General features: G+C 35.2%; 1 protein-coding gene across 2 annotated transcripts in view; it reads right to left on the reverse strand.

The window, feature by feature from the left end:
* The window catches only part of Gprk1 (G protein-coupled receptor kinase 1), a 106953-nt gene that overhangs the window by 70006 nt on the left and 8957 nt on the right, over positions 1-27990 (reverse strand). For both annotated transcript variants that reach the window (XM_088192910.1, XM_088192909.1), the window contains exon 2: positions 6815-6891. In XM_088192910.1, coding sequence (XP_088049036.1) covers positions 6815-6891 — 77 coding nt within the window. The remainder of the gene's footprint in view (positions 1-6814; positions 6892-27990) is intronic.

The raw sequence follows: 27990 nt of genomic DNA on the forward strand, positions 1-27990 counted from the left end.
GCATGTATTTATATTTATTGAAAGTATATTAAAATAAAAAAAAAATATATTTATAAAGTTAATAATATAAAATCGTACTTAATATCAATATAATAAATTTATTACAATATAATATAAGTCTTATACATATACATATGTATGTATATATAAGCAAACTTTTATTATTTGCAACAATAAAATATGCAATAATCTCACGCGAGTTGCGGTTATATGTAATAATTACATATTGTGGTTTTCGTGTTGTTTTTTTTCTTGCGCATAAAAAATAAATAGGAGTTTATATTACTGAAATTACTCGATTTGATTTTTGCAGTGCAACCTAAAGCTTTAGATTGGTCAACGATTTTCTTGCAAATAAAACCGTAAAAAGGATCGAATTTAAAGTGCGCCATTAAATGCACATTTTGACGACAAAACCGACGTAGTCGGCACGAGACGAAATGAACTTTTCGAAACTCCAACAAAGGAGTTTTCCTATAAAATCAAAGGTTGAAATTATTAAATGTGGCAATCCAAGTCGTATAATTTTATCCCCTTCGTTATTTAATCCCCGTTAAAACTTTAAAGACCACTATTCCTATATATATGAAATATATTATATAATAAAGATAAAAGACGATTGTGTCTGATATCCAACTCTAATCGATAACAAACACTCTCCGCCTTGAATATATTACACGCGTGCTCGCGACACGTGAACGATGGCCAAAATTTGTTGCTCGCCATCTTTAACGATTTTCACGTTACGCCATTTTTTGCGCACGCTTTTCCGGATACTTTCCAGCACAAAAAATAGCACTTGTGCTGGTGTTTGTTTTCATATAGGGCGAGTGCGTGCGCGTGTGTATACGTACATATAATATGTGTTTTATCGTCGCGTATTATATGCCGTATAATCGGCAGTCGAATCTGTCCAATCGGCATAAACAAACAGTATCGCCGCTCGTAACGAACACACATTGCCGTGATTTATTATTTGAAACTGGCGTTGCAAACTCCGATTGAGCTATTCGGATAAAATCGCGATTGAAAATTCAACGCTCCTCTAATCAGCCGCCCGGAGGGCGAGCACAAACGAAATCGTGATTTTTTTATACAAAATTAATATGTGCATATTATGTAATTGTACAGACTGATGTACATATTATTTTCAGACACTTTTAGTTGATTCAAAACGTAACGTAATCCGAATATCATAAACAACACAACCATGACATTGACAACTGTTAAATAAGCACTTATTGTATTAAAAATTGAGAAGTTACGTTAACGACCACTTGAACAACGAAAAGAGTAATCTCTCACATTACAAGTATCAACACTGATACGAAAATTAAGAAGAGAGATTTCCATACCACAAATGACCATCATCAACAAAGCACAATAACACAATCCTTCCAAAGATTATCACCGCCAATAAAAACAACCCTTAAACCTTCAAAACAAGACAATACATTCTGCTTCTATTACTATTATAAACACGTATTAGAGGTTTGTTCAATGGGCAATGCAATTGGTTCGTAAGCATCCTCATCTGTGATCAGACAAAGCTATATATAATACGTGACTCTTAGTCATATCGACAAACACTAGAGATTCGTAGAAACAGAGAGACTCGGGCAGACATATCAACACGGAAGACATCAACAGATCGTCCAGAGAACAACATCACGACGACAATCCCAACTACTCAACCTGTGATTAATTTTACCTATTAATACACAATGCATCCAATGCAATTGCAATGCCAGCTAGTCAACGAGAGTCCGTCTGCTTGAGCGCTCGGGAAAAAACTAATATATCTCCAATAACATATTTAGTACTATGGGGATAGGGACTCACCCAGCCCGTTACAAGCTGGGTGCCCACCCGAAGGGTTGGACTTGTAGGGCCTGATTACGCAATGGATTCCATGTAGTTATACATATTTTCTGGCAATGGCCGTCCGACTTCTCAACACGGTACATCGAGATCTTGATATTTTCTCGTGTATATACGGGGAGTTTGTGATTTGTGTGTCTTATTCTCATTTTTTTTTTTAGTTTTTTTTTTTTAGATTAAATTAAGACCATCGTGGCCTAACAAGTTACCCCAATGCGCCACGATGGTCGAAAACAAATTTTAAATTTATATACATACAAAAACCTATATATACATAAATAGAACAATACTTAAACATAACAAAAAATTATAAAATATCAAAATTAAATGATACAAACTGGATCAGATCCTCGTAGCTAACTTAAATAGCTATAGGCGAGTCGGCAAATGCGGATGTTCTAGCCCTAACGGCCATCAAAAGAGGTCGCGATCGTGATTCTCGAAAATGTTCCGGAACCCAAAACTGGAATTCCTCGAAAATAGATGGATTGTCGACAGCACCTTTTAGTAGTTTGAAAAAATGCTTAGCGACGTACAGCTTTCTGCGAGAACTCAGCGAATCATATCCCAACGCTCCTAAAAGAAAGGCGCTGGGATATATGTACGAATAATAACCAAATGTCCTTTTGTAAAGGTATCTTAAATACATTTTTTGAATCTTTTCCACTAAAAGGGAATATTTGGCTATTCGGGGATTCCAAATTATAGATCCCGATTCAAGAATGCTACGAACTAAGGTGTCATAGAGGATGCGAATAACTGACGGATCGTCAAAGTGAAAGGCATTCCTCATACCAAAGCCGAGCATCTTGGAAGATTTATCACAGACGTCGTGTATGTGTAGAGAGAACCTCCATTTGCTCTCGAAGGTGATTCCGAGATCTTTAGTGGAAGTTTCTCTAGTCAAAATGTTACCACCGAGATGGTAGAAATAAGCTGATGGCGAACGGGATCGAGAAAATGACACAGTATGGCACTTTCCGACACTAAAGGGCAGACGGTTAACGGAAGCCCATCCCCACAGAGTCTAAATCACTTTGTAGAGAGAAAGAATCCACAACAGATCGAATGCATTTATATAATTTTAAATCATCTGCGTACAGAAGAAAACTTGAATTAGTAATTGCTGTATTTATGTAATTAATAAATAACACAAAAAGCAGAGGTCCCAGATTGGATCCTTGAGGAACCCCCGAAGGGGTAAAATATTATTTTGACAATCGGCCACCATAGGTTACAAACTGTCTACGATTGCTTGCTCACGTTTTTAATTATACATATTTATTTAAAATTTCTATTTTATGCTTCTGATCATCGTGACCCAGATGATTAACCTGTTAGGCTACAGTGGTTTTAACTTAAATAAATACATTTGTGGTCGATAACATCTCGAAAGGAAGTGGAATTAAATAAATTCTACAGCCGGCTCAAACTTACTGCAAGTGTTAGGAGATGTTGCTGGAAAAATGTGGAATAATAGAGGACCACTTTTAATCTGAATAGTATTTGGTGAGTCTGAGTACGAGTTCCTTGATTTCAGCATCATGGATCTCTCGCGCATTTTTATTTTTCAGCACCCAGCGCGCGCCTTTCGTAAAAATGTGATACTACCCAAACTCCGTTTCTCTGAGTAATTATTTTTCGACACCGTTTTTTTGACAGAGTTTTTAACATTCACTACAATTCGTATATATCCTGGGGGCTTAATTTGCGAAACGTGCCTTGCATTGTTTGCTCGTCGTTCGTGAGCATCGACAATTCTGTGGCTTCATCTTTCCGGACGATTGCAGTCGGTTTAATATCCGACCTATGCGGAAACACGTCGCCAGTACAGATAGACGCAAATATGCAATCGAACGATGCAAAATTAATGCATGCATGCAGACAGATAGATAGATGGCGAGCATTAGGCGTCCGACTGCACTAAATCCGAGCCGAGATATTAAACAAATACCACAACGGAAGCCGCAGACGGTTACAAAGGAGCTCTCCCGTATTTGAGTCGCTGCGGTATTATTCGCAGCGTGACGCCGAGAAAGTGTCCGAGGGGAAAAGCGAGAACTGTGTTAACGTAAACGCTTTTCTTGCGAGTTCAAGTATTTATATACGTGTTTGTACAAAAGGGAAACTTTGTATTGTCTGGCGTTTAGAGAGAATTAGACGTTACAATCTCTTCAATGACTTGACTATTACTTATTTTAATTTAACTTACAGCAATTTAACTTTAATTTAACCCAACCTTACTCACTGCAAACTAGTCTCGAATCCAAGATTTTATCATGCACATAGAAATCTGAATTATTGCCGAAAACATCATTGTATCTGAAAAGTTCGTTAAGAAGTAAAATAGGCCAAAAATAAGGGACGTAATCGCAACTCTTTAGGACACTACAGCCTGCAGGTAACGGATTGTAGACACCGACCTCCAATCTTGATAGAGGGCTTTATATTTATTCATTAAAATTATGACCATCGCAATCTGACAGGTTAACCTAATGTGTTAGGATTGCCAAAAGTATGAAATATCGGCGCCAGTCGCCAGTTCGCCGTTAACAGTGTGGGAGAGTGAGGGACCTATTTTGAGCTTGAAAACCCCCAGGCTCTTAAGAGGAAGTAAACTTTGTGGACTACCAATGACGAGCAAAGCACTGCATTTCAAACCAGCGGGCTAATAAGGGCCCGGCCCTTAGGGACCGGGAGTCGAAACTGGAACTAAGGCATCACGAAAGTGATGTTCAAGGATGAAGCATAGAAATGCAGGAGCATGCAAGGCTAATGCTATGCAAAAGCTAAGAAACAGATTACAGATGATCAGGAGAGCGTTTCCCAATAACACTCGCGAGAAACACTACTGAGACTCTAACAAGTAACGTAGCACTACGGGGGGTGGTTCCCGCTCATCTAGCCCTAAAAAGCTGAATGCCACCCATTGGGTTGGACTCGTAGGGCCCTATTACCGGTAACGGTAGTGGTTTAAACAATGGATCATGTAGTAACCCTCTCAGTATGAAATATATTACATTGTTAAAAGACATACAAAATATATACATATATACACATATAAGTAAAAATACAGAAGAATCTTAAGAAAACAAAATTTTTTTTGTCGTACTGCGATTTTGTTCATCTACGTAAATATTAACTATTAAAATAGGAATCTATTTGACAACTTCAAGGCCGACCGAAGTTAAATAACACATATTTCAAGTATTTGCGTTAACACAGTCAGTTCGAAAGCCATCCATTTCATCATTATTCATAATTAAGAACTATAACCACCTTCTGGAGCCCACATTTGGAGCTGATCGAGCACCGAAGGGTTGTCTACGATGCCTTTGAACAGTTTTTAGAAGTGTTTAATTATATAAACACTTCTGCGAGTTGACAAAGAAATGTATTCCAGCGCTCCCAAAATAAAAGCACTGGGATAATACCCATATTCCTTCAAGTATAAATATCGAAGGAATTTACGCTGTATTTTTTCAGCTTCAATTCATTACGCCTGGAATCCAAATAATAGAGCTAGTTTTTAGTATGCTAGGGACTAGAGCATCATAAAGAGTGCGCAATCCAGTATTCCTGAAGTAGCGCGCATTTCTTAAGATAAAACCGAGCATTTTTAACTCTCTGCAATGTGCTTGATAAATTTCCAACTTATCCGTAATTAATTCGCAACATATCCGTATTTTTACCGGCTGTAGACGTTAATGAAATTCAGCATTAAACAAAACGCCAATATTTATAAGATTGCAGGAAAAAATCGTAGTATACGTTATTGTTATTTAAAATTAGCTTTTCTCACGAAATACTAATGCTATAATATATTGAATGTTCCAGAAAATATACGGGAATAGAGCCACATTTATTTATTTATTTACTTCTACGTCGTCGGTGAGAAATATAACCCACACAGATGATAGATGACGTCATATTTAAGACATAATCGACGTATTACATTACATAGATACCACATAACTGTGTAAATATGAGTTATCCTGCGTTTATAAGAGGTATTGTGGCGGTTGAAAATTTGACACCGTCAGGATTTCCATTACGGCCGTTTACCTCAAGTGTAATAAATTATTAAAATAATACCATTACGGACATTTTTATGAAAAACCAACATATAGCATTGTCTTCTGTTTTTGACACGATGATTTATATATGACTGTGTTGAATGGCCTCGTTGGAATGATATGAAACTTTTATTTGCATATTAAATTAATTTCAGGTAGATTAACAGGTAACAGCGTCTATTAATATATAATACAGCGAAACACTAAAATCTTGATACACATTTTTCCAGCAAGTGAAGCTCGAATATTTAATCTAGCTGGAATTTTTAACCAGCCTAATTGGAGCGCGAGCGCCATGATTGCGAAAATTTCTATTTCGAGACCCGACAAGTGACCCGGAGAGAAATTGGCAATTAATATTTAATAATAAAAAAAACGGAACATAACGCCGACCGTTGCACTGCAAGCAATACACCATTAAACAAATTATGGCGTTCGCCCATTATGAGAAAAAAGAAACAGTTGATAGATATGCATATCCATCACGATAATTGCATCGAAGTAATAAAAACGTAAAATGCGTCGTGAAAATTAAAATTGACGTCATTATTTTTTTAATTCATACATAGCTCCCGTTCCCATTTTCATAAATAAAACCGACCCATTTCATATATTGCTTTGCATTATCAGATGGAAAACTGTCAACTCTAAAAATAGTGTTAACTTAGACTCACGTCATCTAACTATAATATATTATTTAATATAATATAAATATCACACCTGGTTGATTTGTACATCGAATATCACAAAATGTACTATTTACACACATGCGTATTTATGTATTTATAACACAGCGATCGCTAACCGGATACTAATAAGCTGTTTTCTATGATCGACGGACAAAACCAGATACTCACCTAAAACTTGATTGAATATCTTATCGAAATTCACTTCATTCTTCTTCTCCAAATATTTATGCATAACACTTCGCACACTGAAACAGAAAAAAAAGCATATGTTAGTCGATGTGTAAAATATTATATTATAAATTTAATTTATGACATATTTATTTATTTAATAGGAAAAAGGATGGATAATTCATAGGTTATTATTAAACAGATGTTTATCTTATATCTATATTTTTTAATCGTAAGGGTAGAAAGTATATGTTTGTACAATAAATATGTTCATAGAGTTTTTACCAAAGTTGTGTTGATCTAACATCAAAAATAACTAGAATTTATAATTATATAAGCATACTTTTCCACGTTCACTGAGTGTTGTGGCTTAACAATTTTTGTTGGGAGACATAAATATTTTTATTACCCATTGGATATCTACTTTAATTTAAAAAATATCTTATACATACTTGCAAGTATGTGTAAGATATTTTTAAACGGATATAAAAATACTCGGTAAAAAAATCGTTTCAAAAGAAAATTAAGACGTAACTTGGTATTGTTAGTTCTTGTGAAATAACCTATGTACATATAAATACATACGCAGTTATCGACGAATTATTAATGAGTAATATTCCTTGTGGGATAGCATAAAAATATTTGGTAAAATTAGTGTTTATTATCTACTGTGCATCAGTTAAAAAGTCAATGTCAATAAGAGTTAAACATCACGCACACGAACGTTCCATATTAATTCGTTAAGGCCAATTTACACAACCATTTTTTGTAAATTAAAGACTCTTCACCTTTACGTCAACAATAACATACTGGAAATGATATTTTGATCGTAAACGGGTAGAATATGTACAACCAACAAGTGAAGAATGTGTATTTAACTGCACTTTACTATTCCATCCGGGAAGTTTAATGATCTTCACCCAGGTGATTAATGGTGTGACACTTGTAAGTGAGCACCAAATGTTTGAAATATGTTTACATGCATTTAAAAAGTTTATTTCAATGCGTGAAAACATATTTTATGAATCAACTTAAGTTTCCATTATTTATCATATAATAAATTTGTTTTGATATACGAGTTTTTTGAAATACGAGCACGTTTCCAGAACGTATTATGCTCATAAACTAAGGTCCAAAGGAAAAGTGATATATGACACGTTTTTGATATAATAATAATTATTAAAAATAACATCTATATAGTATTAATATTTATTCAGTATTAACCTGAGTATATTTTATTTTTATTTTTTTTAGATTAAATTAAGACCATCGTGACAGGTTACCCCAATGCGCCACGATGGTCGAAAACAAATTTTAAATTTATAAAACATAAAAAAACGTATATATACATAAATATAACAATACTTAAACATAACAAAAAGAAATTAAATGATACAAACTCGATCAGATCCTCGTAGCTAACATTAAATAAGTCAATATGTGATGCCAGCGTATTAAGGAGTCGGATGGCCACAGCTATAGGCGAGTCGGCAAGTGCGGATGTCCTAGCTCCAACGGCCATCAAAAGAGGTCGCGATCGTGATTCTCGAAAATGTTCCGGAATCCAAAACTGGAATTCCTCGAAAATAGCTGGATTGTCGACAGCACCTTTTAGTAATTTGAAAAAATGCTTAGCGACATACAGCTTTCTGCGAGAACTCAGCGAATCATATCCCAACGCTCCTAAAAGAAAGGCGCTGGGATATATGTACGGATAATAACCAAATGTCCTTTTGTAAAGGTATCTTGAATACCTTTTTTGAATCTTTTCCACTAAAGGGGAATATTTGGCTATTCGGGAATTCCAAATTATAGATCCCGATTCAAGAATGCTACGAACTAAGGTGTCATAGAGGATGCGAATAACTGACGGATCATCAAAGTGAAAGGCGTTCCTCGTAACAAAGCCGAGCATCTTGGAAGATTTATCATTGACGTCGTGTATGTGTAGAGAGAACCTCCATTTGCTCTCGAAAGTGATTCCGAGATCTTTAGTGGAAGTTTCTCTAGTCAAAATGTTACCACCGAGATGGTAGAAATAAGCTGATGGCGAACGGGATCGAGAAAATGACACAGTATGGCACTTTCCGACACTAAAGGGCAGACGGTTAATGGAAGCCCATCTCCACAGAGAGTCTAAATCACTTTGTAGAGAGGAGTCCACAATAGATCCACAGCAGATTATAGCCTAGAAAGTACAAACCAACTTTTAGAACATATATAAAACACAGCTAAAACTATGTCAACTGTTTGTCTGTAATTCGCACTATTTTTTATAGCACACTTTCAAATAATTTTTGTGTTGTATTATTATTTTTTAATAAATCATTTAAATAATTCATATGGAGTATCATCATGCTACTTTTGACGAAGCGTACCCCAAGGGTTTCTTGCCATAAATATAGTTTATTAATTGATTCTGTAGGTTTATATGGCAGAATTAGGTAAAGCGTTCATTTACATAATAAATATTATATTCTAAAAATATCTTAGTATTTCGAAACTACGTTTAATCAGATATCAAATTATTGTCTGAAGACGATACAATACATACAGGCGTGTGCGGTGAGATACTTTCTCTTTCGCTCATTCGCGTGTTAAGTGACGTGGGTGAGTGAGAGATAAAGGCGTAAGTTCAATGCGTTCCGCATGCCCTTATCTCTCACTCATACGCGAGCGAGCGAAAGGGAAAGTATCTCACCATACGCGCCTGATTCACGCCGGAGTTTATTTTTTGCTATATTTATACAACTTGCTCATAGCAAACATAAAAAATCTCGCCTATATCACTAACTCATAGTTTTTACACTCTTAAAATCGCATCATCTGTATAGATACTTTTACAATTTGACTCCCGAATTCTTAAGTGTGAAAACAATCTAAGAATGTCAGTCGATCGGCAAAAATCAACATTCGTACATACGTACATGTGTACAAAACTAACAACACTACGGCGCTATATCCGACACCAATCGATGGCACGAAATTTCAATTATCGCCCGTTATGCGCTCACCGTATCGAATTTTATTATTTTAATTGACCCCACGTGGAAAACCATGTCGCGCTCAATTATCGGCGATTGAATTCGGCATGTTGTGTAAAATGGGGCCGTTTATACATTAGCGCTCTCGGACGCCATTGAGGGGATTCAATGCAGAACAGAAAAAATCTAACGATATTATAAGCCTTAATTAATTGTACATTATGTATTATCAAAAAATATTTGTGTAAAATACGTCACAGACGTCACGGCTCAGGGTCATTTGTTTTCGTGTTACGTCATGGCATGGTGGTAATTGTTAAAATTGAGTACGTATATCTCGTTTCTACGATTATATGTACGTATTACATTATTGGTGTTAATTTATTTTTTACAGCTTGTTTGCACGAATAACGTCTTATAAGTTTAACTGTATCAAGACGTGTACTTCAATTTTTCACTAAAAATATCGAACCCCAATCGAGTGTTTGGTGTTGTAGTAAACAAACACATTTCAGTGCTTTGGTGGTCAGTCGGAGCCGTGTGAACGTGCTCTTATAATAATCAAGTATATGGTATGAAGGTATGTGTAAAATATTATACATACAATGTATATATAACTGTTAAAATAACAACGTGTAGACTTATGTATAATATAGCATAATTATTTGTATAAAAAAGTTAAAACATATGCTTATGAATTTGCCTCACTCTTTAACGAATTAAAAGTAAATAAAAAGATAGGCGTTGTAATTTTTCACATTCCATTTACAACATATGTAATTCTTCAAATTAATCAATTTTTCACATAATTATTAATTAAACAACAAAAAGATATGACAAGAACCGGACATAAATTAATCAATCAAGACTATACAAAGGTGCAAATCGTTCCCACAGAATGCATTTCTCACGACTATGTGCATACTTCTATGTGAATACAAACGATTGAGCGTCACTGGTGGGGTAATATTTCGCTCGCGAATCATAAAATTAAGATTCGGGAATTAAAAAAGTTCGAAACATGAGAATAACGTGAGCACATACTCTACAACTGGTCGGTCGGTGAGTGTTTAATTACTTGCCGACCGACCCAACCATCTGATTTTCAGCTTATTTTGCTGTTAACGCAACTATTTAGACATTAATGTTTTAAACTCTACGTCGACATTCTTTCAATCTGTATTTTTAAATAATTTAAATCTGTTTTGACAAGTTTTATTTGAAACATTAGGTAAAGGTTTAAAAAATTATCATTTTATCCTATTCATTAAACATTTTGCTTCAACTTTAGTTGATCTCATTTCACTAATATGAATAGATTAAACAAAACAAGTTCGTATATTTTTTTAATTTTACGTAATATAGCTAGAAAATAATTAAATAAATATTCTATAAGACAAACGTTACCAAAGTCGTAATCATAGTATTTTTAGGGTAATCGTAAATATGTGAATTATTTATGTCTGATTTTAGATGAATATTTTATTTCATTTTTTGGTCAATATTTTTTATTAGTGTGGAACAACCAACGCGATATATTTTAATATTCTTGAGACATACTTCCATATCTAATCGACCCTTCGCCTACGCGCGAATCTACTAATATGAGAGCTTACGGAAACAGTGACAAAAAGTTAATAACCGCTACTTTAAAACATCATAATATATTACTCTTGGGACGAAGGGATAAGACATTCTCCAGTTTCTAATCGACCTTTCGCCTACGCGCGGATCTACAGATCAAAAGCAACCAAGGAATAGGGGAGATAATAGTTTAATTAGTAAACTAGTTTCTAATCGACTTCACACAAAAAGGGAAATGACATTGCATTCTCAATACGTCACGCAATATAAAATCTGGGATCATGGTACAAAGGGGGGGGGGGGCGAAAAATTTACCGCCAGCAATTAATCACTAGCAGTTTACTACCGCGTCAGTCAATCGCATAAATAATCTACAAATGATCGCTAGCATATTGTATCGCCAAACAATACATATTATATATTGATCATTTTAAATTAAAAATAAGGAATTCTTATATCTGTTATATTTATTATTCGCGCACTGATATTTTCAGAAATCAAAAATCCGTGCCGTTGTTAGTAGGCTAGTTTAGCATCGGCATAGTCTTTCTAATTTGGCAGAAGCATCAATTTCCACCTCAATCGATTTTATATATTTATTATTTAAAAATAAAAGAAAAATACGTGTTATTTGAAATTGGATTAAAATGATCATACCACAGTTCGTTACGGGCACGTAACAGTTTTTTCTTGTTTACGGTATAGTGGAAGAAACGCAAAAGGGCCTTAAAAATAAATCAGTAAGTGCCGAGATAACGGCAACGACACGCGAGCCGAAACGTGGGAATACGACACGAATATTTTTCTAGCAATACTATAAATTATCATCGTTGATGTGATTGAAAATGAAACTGTTAAACTAACAAGAAATTTGCTCCATAATATATAGTGAGAAATTAAACCCAACTCTCACGTGTAGTTGGTTTAATTGCGCTTTTCCGAAATTAATTAACAAAAACGAATTAGGGAGCGCATTCATCCGCGAAAACGTGTACTAATTTTATAGACTACAATATATCTAGATAATTAAGTATTGTATGTGTGCTCGTTTATTAAAAAATAATTTAAAATGGCCGTTAAATCAATGTTTACATAAAAGTGTATTGAATATTTTAATATGTAAAATTAAATAAGAAAAATAAGTGCAAATATTCGTCATGAATGTCATAAATGAAATGAAAAATAATAACTAAAGGTCAAAGATGAACTGCGATGTAATAAATACATTATTATTCGGCATCTGTGTCAAATTACATTCTGAATTTTAAGAATCGAAGGAGAAATAACAGACACAACTCTCAATACACGCGAATAAAAATATGATTGATATTTAAAACCTACGCAATTTTATGCACGTATTTATGTAATAAAATGAATAATGCAAATATTGGCATCGAAAGGTTAAGGGTTAAAGTGAAAATTACCGAAGAACAGGCGTTCGGCGCACATTTCTTCAACTTTCGAATTTTATTGATCAATCTAGTGTTATTAATACACGGCGAAAATCGCGATTGAGATTAAACAAAAAAGAGGAACTTGCAATCAGCGGTCAATCTTTGTCGCTTTCGTTTTCGCCTCGGGAAGAACAAACGTTAGCAAAAAAAAACTATCATCAGAAAATATTTAAGTATGAATAGTTTTTGCATCGTTTTTTTCTTCAGTATAACTTTCAGTTAATCATTTATATTTATTTTTTCAAATATATCTATAAATATCATGATACGATTTATAAGACTATATTATATATGTATATATTGATAGATACATAAACTGTAGCCAGATGTTGCCAACTATACACACTGTACTGAACTTTGACATCTGGTTAATGTCTAGCTAGCTCACTGTACAAACTACGAACTAATAATCTTCATACAGAATTTTAATATGAATCTGACATTTGAAATGATGGAAATTTAATATTTTTAGCATAATTAACAAAACAAATGCGACATTCTCTCGAGTATTTTTGACCTGTGAACACATCATCACATCAGTCAAGTCAGCGTTGAAAATGTAACTACATATACAACATAAACGCAAACGTGCTGCGTGGGATGTCTATTAAAAAGTTATTAATCAAGCGGCGTGCCCACGCGAAAATTATCATTAATGCCCTTATAATAATACCAATTTTTATAGCATTCCCGAATTTAAGCATTTATATTGTAATTGACTACTCAAAAAAATTTCAGTGTTTTCTTTCTTTCACATCGATACCAAATTGAAAACATTCGCTGTGCTGTTATCGGGATTATTCAATTCTATATAAAAAGACAGCGTGGCTCTATTTCTCTAGAAATTTATTAATAACATATTCTCAAGATAACTAAAATACGACAGATGTTTATATCCTACACACTAATAAATATGACACATTCACATACATAATAACCTGTTGATTGACTTCCGAATAGTTATTTCTATAATATAAACAACCCACATAACGTTTAGTTGGCCGTTGGATTTCATTATTTTTAGTGTTTGAATCAATTGAACATGGTTATTGTAAATTAATTACTATTTTACTAATCGTTCCGAATATTTTAAGCTACTTAAACTTGAATAAATGTATGTTACGAGTAACTAGGGATAACAGAGCCGCGGAGCCACGCCCAGGGCTGTGGAGTTTAGGTCGCGCCGTTTATAAAATAGCACAATTTTATATTGTATAATTTTCTAAATATTAAATTATTTCGATTATATTTAATGATTATTGAATAATTTATTTTATAAATATTAAAATAAATAATTAAAAATAAGTAAATGTTTATTAATTTATTTAAATAAAAACTACTTAGTTTTATTTATTAGTCTAGACTAAATACATTAAATTATATGACATGATTTGATTTAATAATTATTAAAAGTAAATAATTTAAATGTAGTTACATCTTAAAAATAAATGTTTTGTCAGAATCAATACAGGTTTCTTAAGCCTAGCACACACGCGTGACATTGTATAGAAACAGTAGCGATACATTGTCCCTAGACTGTCTAGTTGCACTACAGAAATCAGAATGCGTGCTTAAATAATTTATTGGTGTTAAAAACAAATTTTCAACGGTACTGAAGGACAACTCTAATTTCAGAAGGCAAAACTGCTGTAAATACTGCATATGCTACAATTATTTCGAAAAATTAAAACTAGAAAATGAAATGGCCTCACTGAGAGTGAAATGGTTTCACTAAATACAGTGAAATCTTTCATAAGCTTATCTTAAATCATTTTCCAAGGGGTTTCGAAATCAGCAGGTTTCATTCTTGTAAAATTTGTAGTAAAAGTAAAAGTCTCGGAATACGTACATATGTATTACGAAATGTTGCACAACATTGTATCATGTTTCCCGTTTCGATGGGGAACCGGAGACTTGTGATTTTTGGGTCGCAACAGCCCCAGAACACGAGAAAAATGTCTCGGAACAGTCCTGATACTTGTCCCGCGACACGTGTTCCGCGATATTGTTGCTAGGTTTGTACTAGGCTTTAGATACTTGTACACGAGGTTATGGGGAATAATATGGATGAATTAAACAATAGAATGTAAAGAATAGGACCACACAAAAACCCTCGTTACGTCTAGAAATAAAAAGAGATCACATAAATAAAATGCAATTATTCTCCGATGCATTGAAAGTATATTTCTTTTACGCGAAACGATCACGGGAAACAATATCCCACCGTAAGACAAAAAGCACGTTAAGTCACAATATTTCCGTTGCACAATTCGACCTCGGAAAGATGTTTATCAAGCAGATGTCACTTTCTAGAGACGTATATATTTCGTCGTTTTAAGAAACGAGTGCAACAATTGGCTGGATAGTCGCTGCATGATTGTGATTCGTCAGCAAGCTTTGCAGCCTTTAATACTTAAAGCTATTCTTCAATAAAGAGAGGGCAGACACGGCATGACAAGAGATACGCTGAGACACGGCCTGCAGACGAGGCCCGTAGACCTAATGGTCATGGACGGCCATCACCAGAAAGGGATTCTACCAGACACGACTGCAGGAGCGGGACCAACCTCCGTTACACCGTCGCTGCCTCACCTGCAATGCCTTTGAGCATCTTCACCACCACTCGAAGAAAACCATCTCGCTCATTATAGTAACTCGCATTTAACAGATGAAAAAAAAAATTATGGAGCATTTGCCGACACTTCACTCAAAAGTTGACTCTATTCCTAAGCGCTAATTGGTCTGATATCGTTCGACAACCCAGTCTTGGCACCCCCCTGGTCAACGACGACGTCAGACTCTCAACGAGCAAAACAATCTATATGTAAATAACGAGACGATTATCGTTATGAGAGAAGACGACGACAACAGCAGAGTCCCCGTCCGGCAATCGAACGCCCCCGCTACGCGACGCACCGCGCAGCGATGATCCTGGATGCCTATTACGCGAGGGGGTATTTCCGAGATAATAAGTTAAGACCAATAAATAATTCATGTGCGTTTTACAGATGCCTCCGGAGACGCGTTGCGTATTAATAATTCATGGCACATACGTATGTATACACATATGATACATACATATGTACATACGTCTCCATTGCCGCCCCGTTTCGTTACTTTCACTGCCTTGGAAAATCAACGTGAGACGTGATGACATTCTCATTTTTATTAGCTTAGTAAGCATCAAACGTGTCGAGCAAGGAAATGTGCCCAATTTTCTTCGATAGGGAATTTTAAAAGAAAAACGAATATCTAGAAAACTGTATATCTAAAACAACGAGTATCTACAAAAAATATTTGTAAACGAAAAGATCTTATCATACTGGCGTATATAAAGTCGTTAGACGTGGTACAGAGTCTATATGTATTAGACAAAAGCAAAGTCTGGTTCCGCCCGATGTATCTGCATTGGTCAAAAGATCGAGAACTGAGAGAGACGTTGGACTATTTTACCATTCCTAAATGACATATATTGCTAATCACTTCAGGACTTTCACCAGAACTTCGGTTTAGACTTACCGCGCGAAAATCGACCCCAGAACTGCCACTTCGCTACCGACTTGATATAAGAAAAATCACGAGAAAACATTATTCCAACCGAGCGGTTTCTGCGAATCCCAAAGAATTTAAATGGGTCATCGATACGACTTGGAGACTACCACAAAAAACAAACAGTAAATGTGTATTAACAGTAAAAATATATTAATATTTGTAGAAATATATATTTACCGGTGAAAACGTATTGTGTAAAAATATAATTTCATAAAAAATACATATTCACAAACAAAAAACAAACATATATTTATATATATCATTATTGCAAAAATTGTAAGGCCATATTTCAAATTACCGTGACAATTTTTTTTTATTAAAAACTAATCATAAAAATTATATGTTCCATAACTATGTTCAAACTAGCAGTATTAGGTTGTACCATAAGCCTTTTTTATATCTGATTCGAAAAATAATGTATATTTTATTATCTTTTTTTATATCCGTTTTAGTAGAATATTTTATTTTTACCTAAAAACTGTTGCAGATATCTAAATATATTATAGACGTTTGGAGCAATGTCTGAAGAATACAGTAGGTAAGAATCGATTTTTCCTATCGATCGAGTTGAAACTCATAAAGCATAATATAGCTTAACTGAGATTATTTTATCTCCACTGCCATTGTTCATTTAAGATTTAAAATATCGAAATAAAAATATCCTGTTACTAAATAGCACCATTATCGTTAATTTAAAAAAGTAATACATTTTTGCAAATGTAAGAAAACAAAGCGCAAAGACTAATGGTACAACCCGATATGTAACCATTTAGAATAAGTAATATACGTATAAACCATGACCGCATTGGAGTATCACGCCGTAAATAAAGCTTTTTCCTGACACAAATAGTATAAACGAGACAGAAAATTTGACGTTTTTATGACGAATGAAATTTGACAAAATATTTACGCTGCATGATTGTCAAACGAATAAGAACGTGACTACTAAGCTTCAAACATCTACAGACGTATATAGGTGTTATGGGTTCTTAATAAAAACTTGCACGTCTCAAGGTTGATGCGAAATGAATCCTGAAAAGTGTAAAGTATAATAATAAACATTATTGAAAACAAAATCTGGACTAGGAGTTCATAATTTAACTAGCTTGGTCATGATTCGCTTCAGCGAATACTAAACGTTCCTACGACTTGCACAAACATACACCCCCTGAGATACGCGAGGGTGAACTTTTATCCACCCACTACGTGAAAATTTCACAGCGAGACCCTGACACGAAGCTGACGAAACTTCCAAATGGACCTGACCTCCGGATGCAGCGTCTGCGACCGCGAGAACGGTAAAATTCCACGTTTGCACCCACACACATACGTAACTTTATCATGTTTATTGAGGTATCTCAAAAATCGACGGATATATATTATACTTGAGATACTCGCCGTTTTATGCTGCTGCATACATTTCAGAATATTTTCTGAGCATACAAAGTTGCACCAAGATGCACCGCATAGTGGATACAATTTTTCTGAGGCACCGGTTCCGACACATACGTGTTTTTACTACCTTTCGCTACCGTAACCAAGTGAGTTTCATAATATGTTTACCGCGTAAGATCTCACACAGCTGCTAACACCTTTACTGAGCTCTCTCAATCTGGACTAAATAACTGGAACAATGTAGCAAAATGTTTGTTTACAACAGAATTTCAATGTATAATCTTAGTTCATATGCAACTCAAGCTTTTTATTTTACGTATTTTTCCTTAATAGTTACGGTTAATATATTATTATATTTTTCATTCATTATATAACAAATAATGGACATGGTTATGAAAATAAAATGTTTATGTAAACAATGAAAATGGATATGAACCAGTATTGTGCATTTATTAATACGTCTGTATGCTATTGTTTATACATATGTATATTTTTGAAAAAAACTTATAATAAAAAAGCTTCAACTATTGGATACTAAAGAAAGTGACCGCAAAATATAAAGCATAATATATTATTCATGGTGATTTTTTATTTTACCCTCGACTCGTGTGCGGTGCTGCAATTTCGAGGACTATATTCTGGGTATATATTATATGTGAACTTTTGTTCTAATTTTTTTATGTGGAAAACAAAGCCACCCTGTATCATGACTTAAAGTCTATATTTAATTATGAATAAAAAAATAGTTTATGGTTTGCGAACCCTAAGGGTGATTGATCTGGTGGCCAATGAGACTGTCTTCTCCGAGCGGTGGTGAAGCTGGCGCAGGGATGATGTCCGTGGACGATCCTCAGGGTTCTTATCCTGGCAGCTGTCTGCAGCGAGTGTCAGGAGGCAGTTCCTCTTGTGGCGACGAACGTTCGGGAGTTCCATGTCGTTTCTTCGCGTCTGTCGGTGGTGGCGCGTCTGCTGGTCTTTTCAAGTGGCTACTGGTGACTTGTGACTTCGTGCCTCTGGCTGCCTGACTGAATATCCAGACCTACAAGGCTTGCCTTGTAGGTCTGGATATCCCAATAGACCCAATCGCAATTATGCAGCGATCATCCAGTCAATCGCTACAGTCGCTTCGTAGAACGGCGAAATTTGTCTACGCCTTTAGAAAGCGACGTTCGCTCGTCCAAAGGCGTATTACATTTTCGGGAATGTCACGGATGCGGTTATTTATGATATCCGTGACCATTTCGCCACAAAAAATTCTCTCAATTGAGACAATGACAATGAGATATGAGAAATTTCAAAAATTAATAGCAAATATTCGTTTAAACTTTATCTAACAGCACTCCGCTACGACACCTTGCAGACATACTTAATAATGGACACATTTATATACACACTATTAAAATACATATCGAGTAAAATGTATCAAATCAATAGACAAGCCAAACGTTTATAAGTACGTACATTTGCATACATAAAACGGAGCCATATCCCGTTTCGGTAGCGTTCTCGCATTCATTATGCAAAATTTTAACGACTCCCCGGCAGTAAACTTCACTTCTTCACCATATATAGTACGCTCGACGAGCGTCATATAAAACCTTAACGCCCCACTATTACAATCGGCTGCAGGCTCCGAAAAGGAAGTATCCCGCGAGCAAACAATCTCCGCAGATTGTATCCGCCGTTATTGTTGCGCTGCAGCGAGCAATCTAGCTGTATAGACACATTAAACATCCTCTCGATCCGAGCGGGACAGACGTCAGATGCTGTATCGAAATAGTAGTCGCGTCTGGGAGAATGATTTTTCATACACAATTTGGTCCGCGCGATCGTCACGCGGCGATTCCGTCAGTTTCCGGACTTTCCGGACGGGTTCGCGTAAACGACCCGATATTTTTTCAACACAGGGAGGGTAAAAAGGGGCCAACGTTCGGCTCGGAAATAGTGAGAGCTCCGTCAAAATATTTCATAACTCCGGCGGGGCAAACGTAAATATTTCACGCGATCTAATAATACGACGCGGGCCAGTGTATCCATGCAAGTGTGTACACAAAACACGCTGCGAGCAGCACGCGAACGTAGCGTATTTGGGAATTATCATAATCATGCGAAAGGTATTGGAAACCATTTTGGTTAAAGCTAGGTTGTAAATCTTGTTTTTCAGCTTATCACGGGAGGATTATTATGACGACACGCACTACAAAGCACTGTATATCGCAACTATTTCGGAAAATTCCAATGCACTTTTTTAAACTATGACCATTTTCTTCTGGTGACATGTCCAATTCCAGACGTTCTCGGGAAATTAATACAGTGCTTTCCCTTTGCCTTCTGTACAGCAGTTTCACAGCCATACTACTGATACGAATGTCTGTTTCCAATCCTTATCGATGTCGATCATCTTAAATATTATGACAGCACCTTATTCTAGATAAGTTACCTTCCAAAGTTTATGATGCTTGTCTCCCTTGATTTACTTTTAGAGTTATCTTCTCTTAGATCAATTGTCTGCCAAGACTTATAACACCTATCTCCTCAGATTTAATTTCGTTATAACACTGACGAGTACTTTCTACCTGAGAAGGAATGACAACTCCCTCTAGGTCAAGCTGTGCCTATTTTTGAGCAGCGGCACTTATCATAGCGATATGACATTTTATGAGGAAAGCCTTGCTACGAGCTTACCCGTCACCACTCAGATATTGGCGCTCCTTGCCCGAGGCTGCCGCGTTGCCACGATAGCAGACTCCTATGGGTTTTCCCCCATTTGCAACCTTGGGACCCGTGCGGTCGTATAAAACTACGTACGGGCTAATACAAGAATATAGACGTGTACATTAATAACAATAAATACTACTACACATACAGTACTGTAAATAAGCCTTCGAAGTATTGTAAAGCTATTCCATCTGGACGCCATTTGATTGCGAATAACTTCATCCCACAGCAAGACAACGACCCCAAGAACACAGAAAAAATAAAAAAAATATTATTTTTCCCAGTGGATTTTGGAAGAAAAGCCAACACTCCGCTTCAGTGAAAACATTAGAACAATGGCAGCTACTTTGATTTTGGTAGCCATGCTTTAATCTTACAATTCGATCCAGAAAGACAAATACAGGTGTATGATATACTACGTGGTTTAGTATATATTTTGTACGATCGATATAATTTATAAGTTAATAAACATAAAAGTGTATACCAAACGTACTTATATAACATACATATGCGGTTTTGGGGACAAAATTATTACCGTAACTTTTATCAAAACTTTTCTGAAAAAATACTATAAATGGAAATATCTTGACCAAGTTCGTTAACCAGACACCAAAAACTCGTAACCTTATGAATATAAAGAAAAAGTAATAAATAAAGGTAATATATTTATTCCATTCACACGTAGGCGAAATCTACCTGATTCTTTCAAAATGAACTGGGATAAGTTTTTTCTTTAATCCAGCAAAGCTAAATATGTTACTGAAAAATAAATAGTATACAACACAAAAAACGCCAATATTTCTTAAAACATCGAATTATAGATGCAATTTTCTAAATTTTTAAAACTTTATTATTAAAATAAATTTGAATCAAATAGTTCGATTCGTCTAACAATGAGAAATATTCATAAAGTCGACTAACGAAAACCAGGTTAGAATTGGTGTCAATTCGGTGGAATACGCAACGCAATCAAATTCGCAAATGCCGTCTATACCAATCTAAAATTTCCACGGAAAGGGTCAAAAATTCTCGAGAGTTGCGATGGAATTCAAGAGATTCAAACAAACATCCCTACATTTTTCACTACTTTAAATTCAGCGCGAAACTCTCCCTCCGATTAATCGGATTAACGCGACGAAAGGAGGGACCTTTTCTGCCCTTTCCGAATCTGGATTAAAATAAACATTAATTTCGACACGTTGCTCAACCTGCCAATTGAGAACAACGAAATAATCTGGCGCCGACTGAAACATTTGTCAAGATTTTCATATAAATATTTTAGATATTTATACCGTGTTTACGCTGAAAACGCGGGTGAAGATACCCCACAATTTGCACCCGCCTTGTTTATTTATCTGATGCTATATTAGTACAAATGGACCATCTCTCTCTCACTCTCTGCACATATTTAATGATGGAGTTATATCAAATCAGATATAACATTTTCGCGTAACAACGTTCGTGACATGAAATTGAATTAACACCAGTGCGATAAACTGACGATAACAAGGATCAGATGCACTCAAAACTTTCCGCCGATAAATAAGAAAAAAAAGGATCGAAAGTTAAAAGGGCAAAAACTTTATCTGACAATGGAAAAGAGTTTTTATTTAGCATACTCATGAGATTTTCTTAAAATTTTCTCATTTAAAAATAACAGGCGTTGACTAAGATTTGCTTAAAATTAATTAAATAAAATTAGTCAACATGCTTTATGTATTTTCCATGGTATCGAAAATTATAAATAATTCTACACTCCACGTTTTCAGGGAACTAGTGCGTTTAAAAATACCCATAATATTTAAGTCGCAAGAATTATTTTGAGCTTTCAACTTTTGAAATTGAAAATGGAGCTGAACAGCGACGTGCTTTCGACAGCGACAACCGATTGCGTGCTACTGCAATGCGTTAAGACAAAACACTAAAATTATTGCATATAACCAAGTATTGAAATAAATGTATAATAACATGAATGATTAATTATAATGTATAAATAATAATTTTTAATCTATCGTGGAGACGAAGCCGGGTAAGCTAGTACTCAATAAAAATTATCAAATAATCACCGAAATATGTAATTATAAATACAAAATACATTTTTTTATATATGTATAACAGCAAGTGAGTGCGATCAACATACAGTTGGCCGCTCCGAATACTGGTCTGTGAGATATAAGCATATCCTTTGACGTGTTGTACATGTTTAGTTCAGAAAATGTTTTATGTCTTGTACTTTCCACCCAGTTTATTAAGAAGAATAACGGTTAAGCTGACACACACCCACCCATACGTATCGTACATATGCGTTCGACGATCAAGGCGATGTTTTTTTTCAGTGTGGTTTTATAGGCTACATAAACGTGGGCGAAGTTCGCCAACCTCGCCGCGATCGTTGTGAAATTTTCCACACATACCTGCGCTGTATGGGTGCGAAAAACCCACAGGCCACTACTGTCAGAAACGTTCCGAAAATTGATTTAAACGCGGAAAATCGTTCTCCGCTTTTCCGAGGGCTCTCGACGATGGGCGAGTTGCGTGCGTCTAGCCCATTAGTCCTATTTGTTGCTGGGGAGGGAGGATAACTTCAATTAGTGACGATCTCGAGTGTGCTGGCTAGGCCGTCGAGAGGCTGTGACAAAACGCGGTCTTCAACCCTTTCCGAGCAGCGGCTGAAGAGGCTGAGAGTGGTTCGATAGACCTCCACAACGACGCTACTGGCTGATTAGGAGTAATTATTTTCTAGCCAACTTATCACTGCGGTTACATATCAGCAATACAAAATATTTTATTTTACCAATAATAATCACAATCAAGCATAAGCACATGTGCTTTATCATCTTCTCATATGTAATTGTAAAGCATATATCAGATAAATTTATGAATTCGTACATGTTAACATCCCTTTCACATACTTCATTGAATCATACACTAGAATATATATGCATACAGGTTTATATACTTATCATTGATTACCGTAGATTGAGCGTGAAGGATTCCATAAAAATTGATATCGATAATCAGTAAAAACGACACATAAAACACACAACGACTCAATATACAATATATTATAACGAGTGCTGAAAAATATATATATAGAGCGTATTGTTAGTGCAAATTAAAGTTTCAACATATTCGTTACTTTCAACTACTCAAATATCGAATAATAAACGATAAAATATGTAAATTTATTCGTAAGGAAATGAAAAATCGAAAAATACAATTTGTATACTAAATACAAGGCTATTTATTTTTATTTTAATATACTAAAGCATTTAGTGCTTTAAATATGTAGTAGTTTCATTTTAATTATTGCTGCTGCTGAAGATACTTTTTTAATTAATGTTGATGTGGGTTTTGTTGTCAGCATTGTGTTGCAACAACTACACTCGGTAAGTCCAAACAAATAAATGGTGATCCAACTTTAGAGTACGAACTTTAAAAAAACATAAATTTAAATATATCTTCATGTTTTTTTTAATAGTAAAAAATTTGATATATTCAATTAATTATAAAAAATAATATCAATTAAATGGCCGCCTCTGGACCTTTTGCATCAGCTGATCCTCTACGTTGGCTTTTTCGTACATTTCATCTATAACTTGGCTGATGTTGGTATAAACAGCAAAAATAGCCATTTTTATCTTGTAATTGAAAAACGTTAAAAGATTTTTTTAACATATCTGAATATCACTATCAGGATTGTAGCGAATAAAATAATATAGATAATATATAAATATAATTGTCTGAAATTTTTGGGACCATGATCTTAAATTCAAACTAGAAATACATCTCCATATATGTAAAAACTATCAGAAAAGCATTAAGAACTGGTTATCTTATATTCATGCCAAATCATTTAACCACAAAGAGAAAAAATACAGTATGCAAACGAAGCGGGGTACGAATGAACTCCATTTAGATATTCGTATTAACAAAATGTATTTGTCCTAATAATGTTCCTAATAATATGAATTCATAGACTATATACCCCTATATTTTGTAATAGACAAACTTTGTTCATATGAGTATTGTAAGTCTTTCAGTTTAAGCGTCTGTAAATTGTTCTGTATCACTGCCTCCAACCCCATCTCCAATTTCTGGCAATTTGGAGCGGATCCGGCTAAACGCCCCACCTGTTACGTCCGTCAATATTTATGCGCGCAGGTATCGCGTTTCGCTTCGAAGTCCTCTACGAAATGATATCTTTCGACGAAACGCTTCAGCAATTTTTTGGCGAAACTAAACGCGCATAATCATCATGCTTAGATAACTACTAGTAGATGACGATGCGTATATATCGGCAGATATTAAACAATTCGTGGGAATCTTACAATATAAGAAGAAAAAATATCATTTCAAGTATCGCGACATTCATCGACAAATGAACGTTTTATAACTGTCAAATTAAGTTTTATAGACATATTAAAAGCAGCATATAAATTCACTAGCGCCTATCAATTAAATTATATTTTCACTAGTAGAAATATACATATGTATATCTACTGGTGAATTTGGACTTTACTAGTGAGAATATAACTTCACTGAAAAATACACTTTCATTACAACATTTGTACATCGCGTGTGAATAAATAATGATAAGTATGTCAATGAATTAATTCCTATTGAAAAGTTGAAATCATATAACTTTACTAGCACATGCCAGATAAATTATATTTTCACTGGTAAAAATATATATCTACCGGTGAAAATATATTCCGATTTGAAATGACATATTTTTAAAAATATTTTCTGTTTTTTCTTTGAGGAATAACCTTATAATTTCTGGTTTAAAATTAAAGACGTCATATCAAATTTTTCCAACGGAGGAAGGGGGGGGGGCAAAAATTAGCCAGTCAGTAGTCGTGTTTTTTAAATTTCGATTTCAATAAAATGTATGGTATGTATTTCATTAAATGACATACATTTTCCTTGCCAAATTCAAGGGAGGACAACTGCCCCTCCTACCCCGAATGACGTTTCTGTAAATTGGATCAATCATTGTTTGTTTTAAATAACAATATTATTAGCAATGTACTAAAAATAATAAAATACCAAATCTACAATGTTTGTTATGAAAGTGTATTATTTTTGTCATGAGTAGTCAATTTATTTCGTTGATTTAATCGCATAGATAAAAGTCACTTCTCAGTACTAGGGCATGGTTGATAAATAATTTTGGAGATAATGATCACACAGACACGATCGAGTATTGAAAAACAGATTCAAGCCCGTGTCTTTCGGGTATTAATCATTATAATGCTCATATGTTGCCAAACAAATATACACGGAAATGTACAACGAAATAAATATGATAAAAAATGATGACACGTGTTAAAGGGGCGTTTTTGAGGGCCAGTAACTTGACTGCAACGTCTAGAAATACGGACGGCGATAGCGACATCATCCGGATTTATAAGTCAACAAGATTTTACGGATTGTCGACGCCGCCATTAGCGAAATTGTTCCTGATTGTATCCCACAAACTTTATTTGAGCTAATAACAATTAATTTGTTTTTAATGTGAAAATTTAAAGAAAAATATTCTTTCTTTAGAACCTCGACCACCCAGTTTTCCCACGCTCTCCCTAAAAATCAGGTTTTCAAATGAAAATGGCCGGGGACGACACGTGCGGGAGAACCGTCGCTCACGGTTTGCCCATTGTGGAAATTTATGAATAAGCGAGGAGAGTCGCGGGGGCATGTTTCGGTGGTCGGCGGGCCGCTCGATAAGACGCGCCGCGGGCCACTCGCCATTCACGCGCGACAAACGCGCGCGCGCCGCGCATGCGCCGCATGCCACTCCACGTGTTGATATACGCCGCCGCTATCTCCTGAACAAACATCCGCACCGTCGCGGACGACTTTCACCAAGTAAGCATAATCGGCGATTTTAAACTATTGAAAAAATCAAACACCTCGGATAAGACTTCTATCACACATTTAAAACGTACACTTAAAAATTCTACGAATAAATGTATCATACTATTTACAATACTACGCAGTGTAGTAGGGCCGGAACGTCGTTCTGGTACTTTTTTCCATGATCAGAACGCGTACCAGTAAGATTTGTTAAAATTCATATATAGTCGCTTCGGTAGATTCTTATTGATGAAGTCATGGAAATTCACGGTGCGAAGTAGTAGTCCGAGCGTTGAGACGTAGTTCGGGTTTTTTCCGCGTTATACACAGCCCCGCCCGTACATTGAATGACATCGTAAGAATGTGAATGTATTTCTGGACGGCTGCTAGGTCCGCGGGTATCGTTCGCGGAATTTCAGACGCGCGTGTGCTGTGATTCTTGATTTGTATTGTTATGTATGAGTCGCTAATATGTTAAAATGTATTTAATTTTAATTAAATAGTCACCGAGAACACATTTTTCAACATTACAACTCAACTACTACACAACAGAAAAATACTGAAATCTCAATAATTATCCTTAAATGAAGTAGCGTTCTGGCATAAATGAAATAAAAATAAATAAATAATCCAAATTTAAATCGAATTTTGGTCAATAGGAAGGCAATTTCATTTCTCAGACGTCAAAAATCCACATCAAAAGCAATAAAATCGTGTCGGCGCCGTTGCAGTGGAATCGCTAGCAATAAAATCGACACTATTTTATTGCTTTTGACGTGGATTTTTGACTTCTGAGACGTGATAATTGTTTTTTGCGCTCTCCTATTGGTCGAAATTCGGTTTAGATATGCTTCATTAGATTCTCACTTATTGTAATCGTAATATTTTTATTAGAAGTACTAATGTGAACGCTGGATAACCGAGCGTTTTCACTGCGACGGCACGATTTTATTGCTTTTGACGTGGTTTCTAAGCACGGTCATTTAGGAGCATTTGGTCCCCCTTGAATTAGGCCAAAATAATGCATATTATTTTATGAAATACCATGAACTTAATGAAATCGAAATATTAAATAAACGACCACTGACTGGCTAACTTTTGCCTTTAAAAATTACAAGTAAAAATAGAAGCATTTTTTAATAGTGTTTACTCAGTCTCAACTAAGTAGTTATTGCTGTTGGTTAAAATTTGCGTAAAATTATAAATATAAATAAATTCAAGTGAACTGAAATAAATTTGCCCTTCCTACAGTGGAAATGAAACACACATTCAATATTTATCTCATAATAGGAATGACCGGACCATTCGTTAGCTTAATCAATTATTTACATAGGACAGCGGTCGGGTAATTACATGGAGTTCTAATGAGCTATAAAGGGATTGTTTGTTAATACAGACACAAAAGTCAACTAAACTATTTCGTTTTTCCGTATTCTTTAGATACCGCGCCGATTTTGCGTTCGTTACCGACGTCGATACAACGCAGAGCAATTTATTAAGACCGACGCTAATAAACGTCCTTCCTAGGTGAGAAAAATCGATCCGCATAAGGTCCCGAAAATGTGTTCGGGAATCGTGCCAGAGGCATAAATTCTCGCTGACGCGGGAACTTTTGACCCTCGATTTCGAA

The sequence above is a fragment of the Plectrocnemia conspersa genome, unplaced genomic scaffold (genome assembly GCF_051122295.1).
Source record: "Plectrocnemia conspersa isolate PC_06_02 unplaced genomic scaffold, ASM5112229v1 ptg000009l, whole genome shotgun sequence".
In the NCBI taxonomy this organism is placed as follows: domain Eukaryota; kingdom Metazoa; phylum Arthropoda; class Insecta; order Trichoptera; family Polycentropodidae; genus Plectrocnemia; species Plectrocnemia conspersa.